General features: G+C 37.1%; 1 protein-coding gene across 8 annotated transcripts in view; it reads right to left on the bottom strand.

Moving 5' to 3' along the window:
- Cdh8 (cadherin 8) overlaps positions 1–18,992 on the bottom strand; it is a 407,399-nt gene that overhangs the window by 54,959 nt on the left and 333,448 nt on the right. For 7 of the 8 annotated variants that reach the window (XM_017601380.3, XM_017601378.3, XM_017601377.3 and 4 more), the window contains one exon: positions 18,851–18,968. In XM_017601380.3, the coding sequence (XP_017456869.1) occupies positions 18,851–18,968 (118 nt within the window). Of the gene's footprint in view, positions 1–17,981; positions 18,670–18,850; positions 18,969–18,992 lie in introns of those variants that run through there. The other variant, XM_039098039.2, reaches the window with a different exon arrangement.

Genomic DNA, 18,992 nt, shown 5'->3' with positions numbered 1-18,992 from the left:
ATACTGTATTCCATTTATATTTTTTTTTTGGTTCTATTTTTCGGAGCTGCGGACCGAACCCAGGGCCTTGCGCTTCCTAGGCAAGCACTCTACCACTGAGCTAAATCCCCAACCCCCCATTTATATTAATGCCAAGAGTAATGTAATTTTTCATTTTTTAAAAAAAATTGCTTCTGCTATCTGAACACTAAGTGGGTAAAATGAAGCTACCAAGGATTCTGGAATTAATCAGGAAATGATAACCTCATCCTGTTTATCATTGTGAGAGTATTTTGGGAGTAGTGTTCTGAGTGACATCGGGTCTCTTAGTAGTATCTATAACTTCCCTTACACTAATTTCTCCAATTGGAAGCTCAGCCTCTCTATGGAGACATACACAGTTTACATAACAGAACAATAAATCTTCCTGATACTCTGAAGAAATACAACCAGAGATGGCAATACTTCGGGCCTGTCTGATTGTACTGCCTCGCTTTTTTGTGTCCATTTGAAACACACTAGAGTTATTTGAGAGAAAGACACTTCAATTCAGAAAATGTCTTCATAATTGAATGTTTCAGGCAGACCCATAAGACATTTTCCTTAATTAGTGATTAATGAGGGAGGGTCCAGCCCATTGGGTGTTGCCATAGTGAGGATGGTGGGTTGGAGTTTTATAAGACCTTATGATCAAGCAACCAGGGGTAAGTCAGTAAACAGTACCTTTCCTTGGCCTCTGAATCTCCTCCTGCCTCCAGGTTCCTATCTATTTTGAATTTCTGCATTGGCTTTCCACAGTGCACTGTGATTTGGATTATATAAGCCAATTAAACCCTTTCCTCCCCCAAATGCTTTTGGTTGTAGTGTGTCATAATCGCAATAATGAGACAGTGGTGTATGTAATAGTTTTTATTCTTTGTTTATTCTTAGAACTTCTTATGCCCCATTATCCCTTTAAATACAAATATACTCATTCAATGAGAATACATTATGTTGAAGTAGAGAACTTTAAAGCAGAGATTTCTTAGCTATTATGATTTCTTCAACCTACTCCTAGCATAATCCTTCATGTCTTTTTCCTCATATGAGCTTTCACCAACTTAATACTAGTTTCTACATGACTTATTGTTTAGCATGTTTTAAGATAATAATCAACCACTCTGGAAATCAGTCTGGAGGTTCCTCAGAAAATTGGACATTCCACTGCCTGAGGACCCAGCTATACCTCTCTTGGGTATATACCCAAAAGATGTCCCAACATACAACAAAGACACATGCTCCACTATGTTCATAGCAGCCTTATTTATAATAGCCAGAAGCTAGAAAGAATCCAGATGCCCTTCAACAGAGGAATGGATACAGGAAATGTGGTACATCTACACAATGGAGTACTACTCAGCTATCGAAAACAATGACTTCATGAAATTCATAGGCAAATGGAGGGAACTGGAAAATATCATCCTGAGTGAGGTAACCCAATCACAGAAAAACACACATGGTATGAACTCATTGATAAGTGGATATTAGCCCAAATGCTCGAATTACCCAAGATGCAATCCACAGACCACAGGAAGCTCAAGAAAAAGGATGACCAAAGTGTGGATGCTTCACTCCTTCTTAAAAGGGGGAAAGACATATCCATACGAGGGGATATGGAAGCAAAGTTTAGAGCAGCGCCTCAAGGAACGGCCATTCAGAGCCTGCCTTACATATGACCCATACATATACAGCCACCAAAACTAGATATTATTGATGAAGCTAAAAAAGAAAAATGCATGCTGAAAGGAACCGGATATAGATTTCTCCTAAGAGACACAGTCAGAGCATGTCCAATACAGAGGTCAATGCTAGCAGCAAACCACTGAACTGAGAACAGGACCCCCTTGGGGGGAATTACAGGAAGTATTAAAAGAGGTGAAGGAGCTTGCCACACCAGAAGAACAACCATGCCAACCAACCAGAGCTTCCAGGGACAAAACCACTATACATGGACTAGCCCAGGGCTCCAACTGCATATGTAGCAGAGAATAGCCTTGTTGGGGCACCAGTGGAAGGGGAAGCCCTTGGTCCTGCCAAGGTTGGACCCCAAGTGCAGGGGAATATGGGGGGATCAGTAAGGGGGATGTTTGGGGGGAATACCCGTATGGAGGAGGGGAGGTGTGGGGATGGGGGCTTATGGACAGGAAACCGGTAAGGGGAAGAAATGTAAGTAAAGAAATATATCTAATAAAAATTTTTTAAAAAGATGATAATAGGTATGTGTTCATGGTATAATTGAAGTGTTTCATTAGGAAATTATATATATATATATAAAATATATATATAATTTATATATATAATGTATCATAATGCATAAATAATTTGCTGACGTTGAAATTCAAATTGCCTTCTCTTCTGGCTCCTCCTTTAGTCTGCTTCTTCACAGATAATTCTACGTTTACTTTCATTTCACAAATATATACATATGAATAAGTGATTAAAAACAAAAGTATGCAATTTAAGGGAAATGAATGAAATAGGAAATTAAATAAAAAGTGAAATAAACTAGACTTGTTCAAATTAAATATATCTCATTATCTGTCCTCTGTAAATAGCACTGTCCTCTTGAGAGTCAAAATTACCAATAAATGAAGTTCTCAGATCCTAAAAATCCAAGTTATGTGCTAATAATTATGACTCAATATATACTTCGATGATCTGTGTCAATGAGAAACTTGAATTTTATAATATCTGGCTTCAATTAATATTGGATATTATACTTTTAGGGTTGAGACTGTAGCTCAATGAGAGTTTGTCTTATATTCATGATGATCTAGGTATGGTAACTCACTGACAAAAATAAAATTTCATTTGTGTGATGTAAGCAAGCAATTCCTTGCAAATATTACTTTAGTTATTTTAAAAAATATTGTATAAGAGAACTAAGGAAATGATTAATATAACAAAAGCAACATTTCTCTTATAAACTGTCCCTTGCTATCTCATACTATTTCTTACACTTTAAGTCTCTAGGAGTGCTTATCTCAATTTGATTATCCCAATCAGGAGTTTCATTGTGACTAAGTTATTGTAATTTCCCTTCTGTTCTGTTCATAAATAGTGCATAGTTCTTCTGTTTATTTATAGAAATACTAAAGATTCCAATTTTAAAAATTCCTTCATGTTTTAACATCCCATGCTAATTGATTTTAGTTGACTTGATACCAATCTAGACATAAATGGAAAGGGGAAACTAAATTGATAATGGAATGCATAAGAATGATTTGAGGTCAACACTGTGATGACAGGGAAAGTCCCAGCTAACTGAGTATGATGACATCCTCAAGTAGATAGGACTGGTGTATGTAAGAGAACAGACTGAATCCAGGAAACAAGAAATTTCAAGATGGTACTGTACTGGCTAGTTTTGTGTATCAACTTGACACAAGCTGAAGTTATCACAGAAAAATGAGCCTCGGTTGTGGAAGGGCCTCCATGAAATCCAGCTGTAAGGCTTTTTCAGCAACTAGTGATCAAAGGGAGAGAATCCAGCCCATTGTGGGCGGTGCCATCCCTGGGCTGGTAGTCTTAGGTTCTATAAAAGAGAAAGCCAAGCAAGCCATGGGAAGCAAGCTAGTAAGTAACATCCCTCCAAGGCCTCTGTATCAGTTTCTGCTTCCTGACCTGCTCAAATTCCAGTCCTGACTTCCTTTGGTGATGAACAGCAATGTTAGTGTGTGTGTGTGTGTGTGTGTGTCTTGTGTTGTTGTTGTTGTTGTTGTTGTTGTTGTTGTTGTTTTTGACCAGGACAGTTTTAGAAGCAGGTGACAAAGAAAATAAGCTAGACACAGCTGAAGAAGGAGTGAGTCAGATAATGAGAGAAGCCAAAATATTAGAAGTTTTTAGAATTAGTTTGAAGTCAAGCTGAGCGATTCAGTCAGACGCTGAGAAAGGGCAGTTTGCATAAGGCATCTTGGAAGGGAGTTTGAGCCAGTACAGCTGAGTTGAGTCAGCCAGTCATAGTTCAGAAAGAGCTAAAAAGGTGAACTTGTTTAGCAAAGTCTCAGAGGCTGAAACATTTGAGGCCAAGGTTTGTGGACGGAGGCTAGAAGATGAAGTGTACAAGGTCCAGACTTGCAAACGATAAAGTTTTTGGATAAAGATAAAGGAACTGAAGGCTAGTTCCTTCCAGGCCTAAGAGATAGTGAGAAATGCGCTGGTTTCAGACCAAACCGTGTATGAATTCATAATGCTTAGGTATGACTCTCATTTCATTCCTTCATCTCGGGAGAATAGAAGTTGCTTCTACAAATATTTATTTATTTATTTATTTATTTATTTATTTATTTATTTATTTATTTATATTTTACTTAGAGAGATCAGAGGACAATTTGTGAGAGTCAGTCTTTCCTTCTACCACATGGAACCTGGAGATCAAATTCATGCTCCAAGTTAGGCCATAGACATTTTATCAGTTTAAACAAAATAGTAAACAATTCTGAATACTTTGTCTTCTTTTTGATGCATACTAGATATTTAAGAACTTCGAAGGTTTAAAAAGTATTCTTATTAAACAGTGTCAAATGTGACACATTTTTCCAGGGTTCACCTGTACACTCTTACAATTTTCAAAATAAAAGTAAATATTGTCTAAAATAGAAAATAAAACATGAACGATATTACTAAGAATATATTCTAAGATTAAACAGTCAGTTTTATAAAGAGAGTTTCTGACCGGCAAGACTCTGAACTGCTTTTCTCCTTTGTAATACACAGAGAAAATGATCAGTGGCAGGTCATATAACGTAGTAGAAAATAATAGCCACTCTCTTTAGCCATTGTTTCTCTTAAACACAAAATATTAGTGAGAAAGCATAGATTTATCTTAAAATCATCAAAGAACTCTCTAATTCCAAATTTCCAAAAATTTAAATTTCAAAAATAGATGACTAGTGATTAATAATGTTTATGATAATGATAAATAGCATACAATTCACCTTGTGATGTTATTTATGTTCTATACTAAGTCAAGTTTTTGATAAAGTTACTACGTATTTTAATCACAAATGTTTGCTAATATTAAGGGTAACGTTTTCCCCCAATCCCTCTTTGCCTAATCCTATAAGCTATATCTAATCATATATAATTTTTATCTTTTTGCCCTGAGAAAAAATAATTATAATTTTCTATTCAGCATTTTGAAATTTTCCTTTGGAGACATTAACCACCAACATTTATCAGAATACATACAAAGTATGTTCTATGTCTCATCTGTTTAATCAATCTATCCATCCATATCTATCTCCTATCTATCTATCTATCTATCTATCTATCTATCTATCTATCTATCTATCATCTATCTACCTACCTACTTACCTACTTTCCTACCTATCTCTCTAAGTTATCATTTAACTGTCCATGAATATTTTCATTTATATTTGTCCATGTATATGTGTATCAATTTGTGATATACATAAATATATATACAAGTCAGAAGTCAATGCTTTGCTTCATCTTAAGCGTGCTCCACATTACTGTTTTGGTGATAAGGGGTCTTTCACTGGACCCAAAGCTGACTGATTCTGCTGCTCAATGACCTTAAGAGAGATGCCTATCTTTAGATGCCTTGTTCCCTAAACAAGTGTGCTTTACAGAAGACTACCATCATGCCAGACACTTTATGCTGGTGACTGGAGATTAAACCTCATGTCTTCCTGCATGATAAGAAGACATTTTTCACATTAATCATATCTTCAGTCTCCCTTTTGAAATTTTAAAAGATTCAAATATATACTGACATGATCTTACATGTGTATTACTAATGTACATACTATTTGTTTATTTTCCATTCATTATGAAACTGTACACATGTAAACACATGTTCACAGTGTTAGAGACACTTGGTATCCTACAAAAATCATCCAAATAAGGTGCAGACTCATCAGAATAACAAAGATATTAATCTTCTTTATGCAGCCATGGAAGTCTTGTGGTCATGTAGGTTTTGCTAACCATTTTCTGACAATTTTATTTTCAAAATAATGTTGATCCTTTATTTTACTCTTTAGGTTAATAACCTGTATATCAGAACTTCCCTCACTAAATCTGTAAGAAACAGAGAAAATTTACTTCTACAAACATGTCCTTGAGCGCTTATTTTCTGAAACAACGTCCTGACAAATAAATTTGGATCATATAATTAAATATCTCAAGAGATTTCTTTAATTTCTTTGCTTCCTTTTATGAAAGATAGGTAGAATTTCTAAAACATGAAGTATCGTGTACAGTTGTCATCACTTCTTTTGGTATGGAGGACATTTTGTTCTTGAATAGGTCGAGAATCCTGCCACAACAAAGTAAGGAGACACATTAATGTAATAGAACTGTATTTTTTAAGTAATACTATCTGATATCTTAATACCTGGAGATTTTGTTCTGAAATCTCTGGAGTAAATATCATTTTCATACATATGCACAGTTTCTCCTGAGGTTTCAGAAAGAAAATGAAGTATGTTACCTGCTACATGAATTGCACATACTTCTCTGGGAAGTTTAAGAGCAGTTCGGATGGGACATGGCAAGTCATATTGTGGGGTTCGTGTCAGAGAAATAGACATAATAGCTTAGAGGGTAGATATCTGTCCAGCTTCAGTACTGATTAAGGGCTATTATAAATATGAAGGTTGTGTGTTCTTTTAATTGAAAGCTGAATGATTGAATGCAAAGTAGAAAACCTAGTTTGAGATTAAATATCAACCATAACATCTCATCAGCATGCTCTGACCTTGCGTTTGAAAGTCTGCTTCAACATCTCTTACCTAGACTTTCTCATTATATATATAATTAGGTGGGGAATCCACTGTCCATGATTATAGATCGATATCACCCCTCCGACCTGCCAAATGTTTCCTTAAGATGAATATGGGAGAGCCAATGAAAACACTTTTATGTAAGGATAGGTTCACAAATTGAGATAGAATTTAGAATGTGGTTCGTCACACTCGAAATCACAGGATTCTGCAGACCAACTTATGAATTTCAATACCATAAACCAAATATTTCTGCAAAATTATAGCATCCTCTCTGAGAATTCAATTGGTATTCAAAAAATGAACACCAATTCTCCTCCTAGGGAAGAGAACAATACACCATATAGGAGGGAAAGTCACTATCTATTTTACTCACTACTTTGTTTTCAACTCACAGAGCACTCTGATATGTGTGAGGCACTAAGTAAATGGATATCAAATACATGAAAGCATGAAAAAGATGTGATCTATTATTAAAAACCTTAGAACATGAGAAAGAGACATTTCTTGATTTCTAACTGCCTTAACAGGAGCCACGAAGTACTGCAAAGGAAGCCGAAAGGGCAAACTTCACAGGACCTGCTAACAACAGAAATGAAAAGAAGGTATATTGTAGTTATTATCAATGATTAGAACCTAGCTATGTAGAAAAGGTAGAGAGCAGAGATTTACATTCTATGATAAGTGGAAATTTAGGAAGTAATTTAATGGGTAACTAGTTTTACACTTTGAATCCAAGAAATGAACTAACACCTTAGGAACAATGATGGGAAATAAAAATCATAGCCAAATTTACTGACCTGTTGTCTTATTTTCATTATACTCAAAACTTTCAACTGTCATTCAATGCCTATATAATTCATTATTCAACTCATATTAAAAAAGGATAAACTCACAAACTTTCAAATATCCCGTTTTTCAAGTACTATACTTATTTTCTAATAGTATGAATAATTCATATAGTTTGCTACCCTTAATTTATATTTCTGTTTGTTTAACCATAATGAAGAAAATATTCAATGAACTACATACATTATACAAATAACTCTCCTTTTTCTCAATTACCTAAACTTTAGTCATGGAAAAGGCTCACTGACATTTCTTGTGCTGGCCAATTAGGTTAGGTCCAATATGATATTGCTTGTCACCCAACCACTTGTTTCTGGTTTCTTAGTAATGTTTCTATTTTTAACAATAAGTGATGAAATGGATTGAGGCTACTCACAAGAATTGTCTATAAGAAAGAGAAGAAAAAGAAGAGTTAGCTACTGTTCATTTCCAATTTGTTGATTGAGGCCTTAGCACAATAACATTTTTGTTTTTTACTTTACTTATCATTTTAATATTAAGAACAGCATAACGATAAACATTATTTGCACCTAGGAGTTAACAATATGAGGTTGTATCTATTTTTGTACAAATTCTTGTGGATTGTAAACAGATGTGTAGAGATCCTGATGTGCATGTAGCCTATTACAAAGCTTGCATTTTCTGCTGTCCTGGGTTTTGTTTAATCCTTTATTCTAATTCATTCCCAGTCAACTTTTGCAATGTTCAGCTATGTACATGTTCCACTTTTACATTGTCACCAATTGTTCTCCATCTCTTCTTTGACTACTTCTTTTCCTCTTAGAGCTTCTACAACAAAATGTGGTAATCTTAAGAGTTGGCACACATTATTCAGATCACACCCCAGACAAAATGTCATGTATGCATAGTGCTTTGTCTACGAAATATTCGAATTAAGGCAAAAACGCATTATTTCTCCCTTGAACAGTGATGAAATGATTGCCAGCTACACTTAGTATGCTTTTAGAAAAGGAAAATTTCCAAGACTGATGGTTCATTTTATTTTGAATTTTAATTTTTAATTTTAAAGCTGGGTTCCTTTTTTTTCAGAGCAATCATGTTTGTCTGAGACCTATAGATAACTTAGATCTACTTCTGAGCTTAGAATTGATGATAAATCAATAAATAGCATCATTCTTCAATGACATCAGCAGTAGCAAAGCAAAAGGAAGCCTGACTAAAAGCGAAAGTCAACTCTAACTTATTCTGTACACAGTGCCTAGTGTTCAGAACATTTTTCAGTAGCAGTTATTTTTTATTTTTATATTTACTTTTATTTAGAAGCTATTTTTTAGAGGTTTCTCATAGAGCAACACTATCAAATCAAGGCTCCATACCCTAGTATATTGAAAATAATAAATGTAAATTTAAGGTAAGTATGCACAAAGTGTTTATTGTTTCATTTTTGTTCAAAGATCTCCTTTAATAGAATGCAATATCATGACTGGAAATGGCTGCTAGCAAAGTGATAGGGAAGCTCCAATAGAAGCTTTGGAAACTCACATACGAATATATGCTGTTTGTAAATTGTATCCCGGTAGCCTTCAATGCCTATGCTAAATTGTCTCCCATAACACATAGTGAGAACTAGACAATAAGTGCATTGCTATATCTGAACAGGGTAATGATTTTAAGGTTTTTCAATATTTCAAAGGACAAATGTGAAAAAGTACTTTTCTGGAAATACCTCCATCCATGAATTATTGAAATAAAATATGGAAACTAAAACCTAACATGAGCATAAGAAAACAGAATCATCTTGTTTTCTTAATGATGTTGCATAGTCATATATAACAGAATAAAACAATATTTCTGTTTCCAACTCTCCATGACGTAGGTGTTATCCTTAACTGAAGTTTATAAACATAAGAGTTTTTATCAGCAGCATACTGCTGATAAGTATAACAATAACAGTAAAATATGTCTTAGTAAAGCAGAAGTCTTATCAGTTATTTAAAATGTATTTATTGTTTGTTATTTTATTTATTTATATTTCAAAGGTGATCCCCCTTCCCTGTTTCTCTTCTGCAAGCCCCCTATCCCAGCCCCCTTACCCTTGCTTCTACGAGGGTGCTACTGCAGGATGATGTCATTATACAGGTGAAAGCAGGTATAGGATAGAACGAAGCCTGCCATTGGATGAGAAGGAAGGATTGTTGGGAGGAAAGTTTTAGCGAAAAGGTGGAGACTGGAGAGGGGAAAGAGGAAGCAACCGAGAGAATATGAGAAGGATGTTAAGATTCCTCTCTGCACATTTACAGGTTGTTATGAATATTCTTAAGGCACCAGTGTGTACAGGGCTTTGTATGTTTAGGTGGGCAATTATATATTATCTATTGGATCAGAGGTTATTGTATTGTGTATTCTTTCATGTAGCAATTTAATTGAATTCAAGAGAGTGTGTGGTGTCTGGAGACACTGGGCCACCACAGAATTGGGATGTGAATGTCTGGCATGGTGGCAACCTGCCTTGGGAACTAGATGGGTAAGAGATTGTTGCCAGGCTCAGAGAGTAGCCATCGGCAGTGTGGTATGGGATGGAGCAAAGAGGGTAAGACACTTTGCTGACTAAGATGAAAATATCTAAGAGATGTCTTGGGGTACTAATGTGCTGGGTCTTGTGTGAGGTAAAAGAAACTTCCTTTTTTAATTTTATGGCAACATGCTACCTCATCCACCTACCCACCTACCCACTCCTGCCTCACTGTCCTAGCATTCCCCTATGCTAGAGCATTGAGCCTTCACAGGGCCAAGGTTCTCTCCTACCATTGATGCCAGAGAAGGCCATCCTCTACTACATATGCAGCTGGAGCAATGAGTCCCTCCGGGAGCCTTGTGGAGGGTGGTTCTGTCCTTCCCCTCTTGCCTCCATTGTGATTGAAAGGAAATCCCATTCTCAGTATCTCAGTATCAACCATTTAGTTTGGTGAGTATGCTGTGGGAAAAGCTGCTATATTGAATACAGTGTTTTGATATTGCATAACAAGAAGTATATATTATTCACACTGGCATATATATATATACACATATACATATACATATACATATACGTGTGTGTATATGTGTGTGTATGCGTGTGTGTGTGTGTGTGTGTGTGTGTGTGTGTGTGTGTTTAAATCAGCAGCAGCAAAATGGAGTTTCGAGTAATGGGCACTTGAGGAAAGAAATGTAATTTATAGCAGGCTTTCCTTACTTCAAAACATTCTAGACTGACAGAAAACCTTAAGAAGGACATATGGCTTATCCTGTAACTGGAGTGGGAATAAACAAGGAAAGCTAATATTCAAAGTCCACATGGAGGCATGCAACTTTTTTTTTCTTTTTTCTTTTTTTTTCGGAGCTGGGACCGAACCCAGGGCCTTGCGCTTGCTAGGCAAGTGCTCTACCACTGAGCTAAATCCCCAACCCAGCATGTAACTTTTTTAAATATGGAAGGAGGGACTTAACTTCCTCATTACTAGAAGAAATGTTTTTTGATTATTCTGCAAGAAGAAACATCTTCATTCTGTGTGGCTTGTGATCTCCTATCAATTTTAGGCCACAGATTTTTGATTTATGATCAACAGGACTCTGACATTAGCTGACAATTGACCAAGGTCAACCTAGGAAAAATGTCTCACTTACAGTTCCCATAACTCAACATTAAGATAGAAAGTGATCCAGAAAATTAAAAATTGGAGTAGCTAGTGTGAAAAGAATACTAAGCTTTACTTTGTTGAAAGAGATTTAAAAAAATTCCTTTTAGGTTTTTTTTTCCATCTTTATTAAATTGGGTATTTCTTATTTACATTTCAAATGTTATTCCCTTTCCCGTTTCCATGCCAACATGCACTAACCCCTCCCCCTCCCATTCTATATGGGTGTTCCCCTCCCAATCCTCCTCTCATTACTGCCCTCCCCCCAAGAATCACGTTCACTGGGGGTTCAGTTTTAGCAGAACCAAGGGCTTCCCCTTCCACTGTTGCCCTTACTAGACTATTACTCATGACTAAATCTGACAATCCCCATCTCTCCCTTTTCTTCTTTGCTCTTCTTGGATGAGTCATTTGCCTTTCTACAGTAACACCTTGAGGACTATAATATTATCATGTAAGAAGATTGTTTGCAAAGTCTTTTGGTGAGGATAAGCGTCTTTACTGATGATGTCACATTCAAAATTAATCTATCTTTTAAAAAAAAGGCTATGAAGAAAAATTTAGAGGCAACCTAGTTAGGAATGCTATGTTAAAGTAGCAATGAAGAATTTAAAAAGTAAGATTCAGTCGGCTGTTGGTAGAGCCTCTCAGAGGACAGCAATGCCAGGTTCATGTCTGCAAGCACCACATAGCATCAATAATAGTGTCAGTGTTTGGTATCCACTCATGGGATAGATCCCAAGTTTGGGCTGACCATTGGTTGGCCATTCCTTCAGTCTCTTCTCTACTTTTGTCCCTGTATTTTCTTTTTCCACCAGAACACTTTGGGTCAAAAATTTTGCAGGTGGGTTGGTGTCCCCATCCTTCCCCGGGGGTCATGTCTAAGACTGGAGGGAGCCTTTTCAAGTTCCGTATCCCCATTGTTGGGCATTTTGGCTAAGGTCACCCACATTGAGTCCTGGGATCCTCTTCCGTCCCACGTCTCTGAGACTCTCTAGAGGTCCCCCCAACCCCCAATTCCTGGCAGCTGAGCTAGATGCAGATACTCACAGCCAAGCATTGGGCTGAGTTCTGGGACTCCTATGCAAGAATTAGGGGTAGAGCGCTTACCTAGGAAGCGCAAGGCCCTGGGTTCAGTCCCCAGCTCCGGAAAAAAAGAACCAAAAAAAAAAAAAAAAAGAATTAGGGGAAGGATTGAAGAAACTGAAGGAGATGGCCACCCCCTAGGAAGACCAACAATGTCAATTAACCTAGACCCCTAAATCTCCCAGAGACTGAGCCACCAACAAAAGAGCATACAGTGGCTTGCCTGAGCAGAGGCCTTCCTTCTCTGGGCACACTGAAGAGTATGTGCCTAATCCTGTAGGAGGCAGGACCTTTACCAGTGGAATTGGAGAGGGGTGAGGGAAGAACTCTGCAAGGCGGTATCACAAGAGAGCAGGGCAACATTTGGGATGTAAATAAGTAGAGCAATTTATTTAAAAAAAACACAATAAAGCAAAATACCAAAGCAAAACTAAAAGCAAAGACGCATAAAAAATAAAAAAGAAATAAGATTCATAAAGGAACAGATCATGACCTGTTTATTGAGTGGTTTTCCACATCTTCGGAGACGTCTCCGTATGAATATACACGTATATCCATCACAGCACTGCACAGTAGAAGCTAGGAACCATCATCCTGGTATCGCAGATGAGTGAACTAAACTCACAGCAAATTATCTATAGAAATAATATTCCTACGGTGGATATTTTCATAGTACAAAACGTATTTGAAGCAGGCCAACCTCAAGTTGAAATAGTGTTCTGAAGACAAAAATATGACTTGCAATCTTTACAAGTAAATATTTTATAGACATTGAACTAATGCAAGGCCTGTTTACCAAAAGCTCAATTAATAGTCCATGCCATTTATATTAACAAAATCATTTGTTGAGGAAAAAGATACTTATTCTTGTGTTTGACTCTACGGCCTCATATATATTATACCAATGTTTCCTTACCAAAGTTCAATGACAGTCCTAGAGTGGCTATCTTATTAGTAGAATTAGGGAAACAAACTTCATTTGAGATTATGATTACTTGCTAGGTTTTTCTTCTTTTGGTTCTTTTTTTTTTTTTTTTTTTTTTCGGAGCTGGGGACCGAACCCAGGGTCTTGCGCTTCCTAGGCAAGCGCTCTACTACTGAGCTAAATCCCCAACCCCGCTAGGTTTTTCTTAACCATAACCATGTAATGATTAAGTTTAGGTGTAGTGTGTATTTTTCCTCTCATAGGCTTTCCTTAAAAAGGAGAGCTTCCTGAGGATCCAGCTATACCTCTCTTGGGCATATACCCAAAAGATGCCTCAACATATAAAAGAGACACATGCTTCACTATGTTCATCGCAGCCTTATTTATAATAGCCAGAAAATGGAAAGAACCCAGATGCCCTTCAACAGAGGAATGGATACAGAAAATGTGGTACATCTACACAATGGAATATTACTCAGCTATCAAAAACAACGAGTTTATGAAATTCGTAGGCAAATGGTTGGAACTGGAAAATATCATCCTGAGTGAGCTAACCCAATCACAGAAAGACATACATGGTATGCACTCATTGATAAGTGGCTATTAGCCCAAATGCTTGAATTACCCTAGATCCCTAGAACAAACGAAACTCAAGACGGATGATCAAAATGTGAATGCTTCACTCCTTCTTTAAATGAGGAAAAAGAATACCCTTGGCAGGGAAGGGAGAGGCAAAGATTAAAACAGAGACTGAAGGAACACCCATTCAGAGCCTGCCCCACATGTGGCCCATACATATACAGCCACCCAATTAGACAAGATAGATGAAGCAAAGTAGTGCAGACCGACAGGAGCCGGATGTAGATCGCTCCTGAGAGACACAGCCAGAATACAGCAAATACAGAGGCGAATGCCAGCAGCAAACCACTGAACTGAGAATAGGTCCCCTATTGAAGGAATCAGAGAAAGAACTGGAAGAGCTTGAAGGGGCTCGAGACCCCAAAAGTACAACAATGCCAAGCAACCAGAGCTTCCAGGGACTAAGCCACTACCTAAAGACTATACATGGACTGACCCTGGACTCTGACCCCATAGGTAGCAATGAATATCCTAGTAAGAGCACCAGTGGAAGGGGAAGCCCTGGGTCCTGCTAAGACTGAACCCCCAGTGAACTAGTCTATGGGGGGAGGGCGGCAATGGGGGGAGGGTTGGGAGGGGAACACCCATAAGGAAGGGGAGGGGGGAGGGGGATGTTTGCCCGGAAACCGGGAAAGGGAATAACACTCGAAATGTATATAAGAAATACTCAAGTTAATAAAAAAAAAAAAAAAAGGAGAGCTTCAGTTTCTATATTTCCCTGGGTTAAGTCATCTCTATATTTCAGTGAAAACCACAGAAGTTTACTTTTTAGCAACCAAAGATGTTGCAAATCCAATCAAAAATTATTTTACCTCCAATGTGCAGGCTGGTGGAAAGCAGCTTCTGGAGACCTCAAATTTCCTGCAAGCAAGATATTTCAGTATCTGTAAAAGGTCCATTTATCTTCCTTGTTTTCTTATATTGAATGGTTGCTTATTTTCCATTTTCACAGTTAGAATAGAAGCCAATACTAAAATGTGGTCAGCAAAAAAATCTTTGTTTATAAATTCACTCAACTAAAACATGAAGAAACCAATGTCTATACTTCCAAATTAAAGTTTCAAGGTCCTCTGAATTTTAGGTGTGCATGATATAATGTGTCTTCACATTTGACCTTCCATGTTCCCTTCCTCCATATTGAAAACTGCCATCTTATTATGGTATAAGTATTATTCCTATGTCCTTAGAGAAAGGATTATTTTGTATTATTTTATTGAATATTTTATTTATTTATATTTCAAATGCTATCCTCATTATTTCTGGTTTCCCCTCTGGAAACCCCTATCCCATCCTCCCTCCCCCTGCTTCGATGAAGATGCTCCCAGACTCATCCACCCATTCCTGTCTCCCTGCCCTGGCATTTCCTTACACTGAGGCATCAAGCCTTCCCAGCACCAAGGGCCTCTCCTCCCACTGATGTTCAACAAGTCCATTGTCTGGCACATATGCTGTGGAGACATGGTTCATGTCTTCATGTGCACTCTTTGCCTGGTGGTTTAGTCCCTGGGAGTTGTGGGGATTCTGATTGATTGATATTGTTGTTCTTCCTATGGGTTGCAAAACCGTTCAGCTCCTTCAGTCCTTTCTCTAACTCCTCCATTGGTGACTCCATGCTCAGTCCAATGTTTGCCTGTAACCATCCACCTTTGTATTTATCAGGCCCTGGCAGAGCCTCTCAGGAGACAGCTATATAAGGCTCCTGTCAGTGAACACTTCTTGGCATTGGCAATAGTGACAGGGTTTGGTGACTGCATATGGATGGATCTCCAGGTGGGGCACTCTGTGGATGGCCTTTCCTTCATTCTCTGCTCCACACTTTGTCTCTGTATTTCTTCCCTTGATTATTTTGTTCCCCCTTCTTATAAGGGCTGAATCATCCACACTTTGGTCCTCCTTCTTCTTGAGCTTCGTGTGCTCTGTGAATTCTATCTTGGGTATTCCAAGCTTTTGGGCTAATATCCACTTACCAGTGAATATATACCATGTATGTTCTTTTGTGACTGGCTTATATCCCTCATCATCCTGAGGAAGAATTATTTGTGAAATCATTCAACTGAGTAATATAAAAGAGACAGCTCATTTCTATTTCTTTTTGTCTTTGATTATGAATTAGTGGAGGAAAATTGCATGAGGACTTAATCTATTTAAGAAGAAAAATCACAAAAAAAATCTGAGTTGGAAGGCATAGCCACAAGTTTCTTAGAAAACCAAAGTATTTTCTCTGAAGATCAAAGTAATTGGGAAATTATTCCATTCATCAAGTGTAGATTTGGATATTTTGGACGTCAAAAAATTGAGAATGGTTTATTCTCATAAACTTAAATCTGTAAATTATCACAGTTGAGAAGCATCAATTTCTAATCATTAAAAAGTACAAATTAAGGACAAAATAAATGATTAATAGCTAGAAATATGATTATGGCATCTGATTTTATCTTATGCTTACAACATTAAAGATACCACAGTAAATAATAACATAAAATATCACCATCACCTTTGCATTCTCACAAGCTCCATTACCAGTGAAAATACAGGTTATCTATGTACTAACTCTTCTAACCTATGTGTCTATCTACCATATATCCACATAACTATACAAACATTTTAAAATAGACAAATACTTTGATTATTTTAATTGCTTCTATGTATTATTAGTACATCTTATTTTCACAGTAACTATTCACACAGCAAAAAAGTATGTAGCAAAGTCCATGAATTTATAATCTAGGCAAAGGCAAAAAGTGTATAAACTTTACATGTATAATCTAAAGGCCTTCAGCTTCCTGATTTATTTTATGAGGGTTTGCTGAATGTTTGGATCCTGAATCCAGCATCGCAGTGAACAAATGCCCTACGTTCTATAAGACAGTCCTAGTTTATGGTGTTTTGCAGACATAAATATGAACAGCAGCTTCTTCCACTTTAATAAAAATATTTCCCCTTGGAATAACAAATTTCCCAGCCATCATTTGCAAAACAAATGACTATATGATCTAAAATGAAAAATTGTAGTATAGGCAATGCCTTTTTAAGTCCTGAGTCACTTTGTAACACTCAGACTTCTTTTCAGACCTGGGAGGTAGGCCAACATTTGGGCTTCTATTTTCCAGAAACAAAACAAAATAGACAATCCATGCAACTTCAAACATTCTCTTCACAGCTCCTTGAAATTTATGATATAGCATTCCCTATGCATTATTTTTCTACTAATTTCTACGTTTCGGAGAAAACATGAGATCCATTATCATATGAAACGTATTGTCATTTAAAATAGAGGCTGCACCTTAACTTCCTCTGTGTGTCTTCCAGGACCACAGCTATAAAAAGGCAGGTCTTGAAATTATGGACTGTGCAGGGAAAAAAATAAGCTATCTGAGTATGGGAAAAGAGAACACATTTCTTCATGCAGACTCTCTAACTGTAGGGGATTTTACACAAATACAATCTAGATACCAATGAGATCAGGATCAAAATAAGCAGGGTCCATTTTACTGTATACTATAATAGGTTTGGGGTTTATGAGTGGGCCTTGAGCATAGCTATATACATACGATTTCCATAAAAGACAAATCCTGCTTGTCTTCATAAATGAACAAATATAACATTCTTGGATAAGAGTTTCTGATTGGGGTAACCAATAGGTGAGGACTCCATCTTTAGGGAGAGGGAACAGAATGTTGTCACTTTAATGTTTATAATAATGTAAGTTGGGTAGATAAGTAGTATCTGTATAATGACCTTCTTGCTTCCACTTCTGTGATCCGTCTACATTTATCAAAGCATCCCCAAAGAGCTAAGGAACATTGCGTGAAAGGCAAGGCCATGATACATTTAACATGAGACACGACATGCTGTTTTACTTCATAACAGAATTTTCTCAAAAGACACTACCGTCCTACAAGCTGAGACAGCAATATCCCAAACAATTTTCATGCACCAAAGTTTCCTGTGCTAATTGAGTACAAATTCTATATTGTACATTTTAGAAAGCAAAGAAATACCTAAAGGGTAGGGGAATGTCAGGGTGGGGAGGTGGGAAGGGATGAGTGGGAGGGTGGGGGAGCACCCTCATAAAAGCAGGGGGAGGGGGAGGGGGTAGGAGGCTTATGGATGGGAAATTGGGAAAGGGGATAACATTTAAAATGTAAATAAAAATAACCAATAATAAAAAAAAGAAAACAGACCCAGAGAATACTAACGATCTAGTTAGTTGAGATTAAAATAAATATATTAGAACCCAAATACAGTCCTCTAAAATGTGGTATCTGAAGAAATACTAACGTATACATGAAATAATGTCTTAATGGTTGAGCTACATCCTAGGATTACAGTACAGCACACTCAAAGAAAGAGCAGCCATATAAGGAAGGCTGTCAAGAAGTAAAGTGGTGGATCAAACATTCTCGATGACTAAGAGGGACACAAATAGAATTAATTGTATGACTTCCCAAATTCTACTGTAAGAAATATCCATCAAAAAGGTTTTTGTGATGTACTTGCTATTATTAAGGTTGGTACAGGATTAAAACAAATACCTCTACTGTGTACCCGCAAACCAGGCAGAATTAAAACAGACTTTCCCTAAAGACTTAGTAAACAGACAATTAAAAGTTAACAACTCCAAAGTGCTACCTAGTTCTTTCAGTAACTGGTATCTCAGGATCTAAGCCTCCCTGGAAGCATTTGACGGGAGGTAGGTGGTATTTCTCATCTTGTCAAGGAAGCTACTCCCTTGGATACCATTAATTTTCATTAACAGTTTTCTTATCTGGAATGACAGGATTAGAAAGAGAAAGTGATGTAATTACCTTGCCATGCAGCTGATAAACGGGCTTTCAGCTACTCATGAGTGAAGAAAAATAATTTAATCATATTTTCCATTATTGTTTGGAAACTTCATGCCATCACCCAGTTTCCATGCTGCACTTTCGAAGCCCTAATGTATTTACCTTCGTTTTTCTTGATGGTGAAATTTGGGTTGTTGACCATTTCTGGAAGAAGACTGTACAAGAAAAAATGTCCATTTTTGGGATCGTCTTTGTCCATGGCGCTTACTGTTTGAATGACCTGTAATATAAAATTGTCATCAGC

This window comes from Rattus norvegicus, chromosome 19, assembly GCF_036323735.1.
Source record: "Rattus norvegicus strain BN/NHsdMcwi chromosome 19, GRCr8, whole genome shotgun sequence".
In the NCBI taxonomy this organism is placed as follows: domain Eukaryota; kingdom Metazoa; phylum Chordata; class Mammalia; order Rodentia; family Muridae; genus Rattus; species Rattus norvegicus.
The sequence above is the reverse complement of the archived record's forward strand: the minus strand, read 5'-3'. Positions and strand labels throughout refer to the sequence as shown.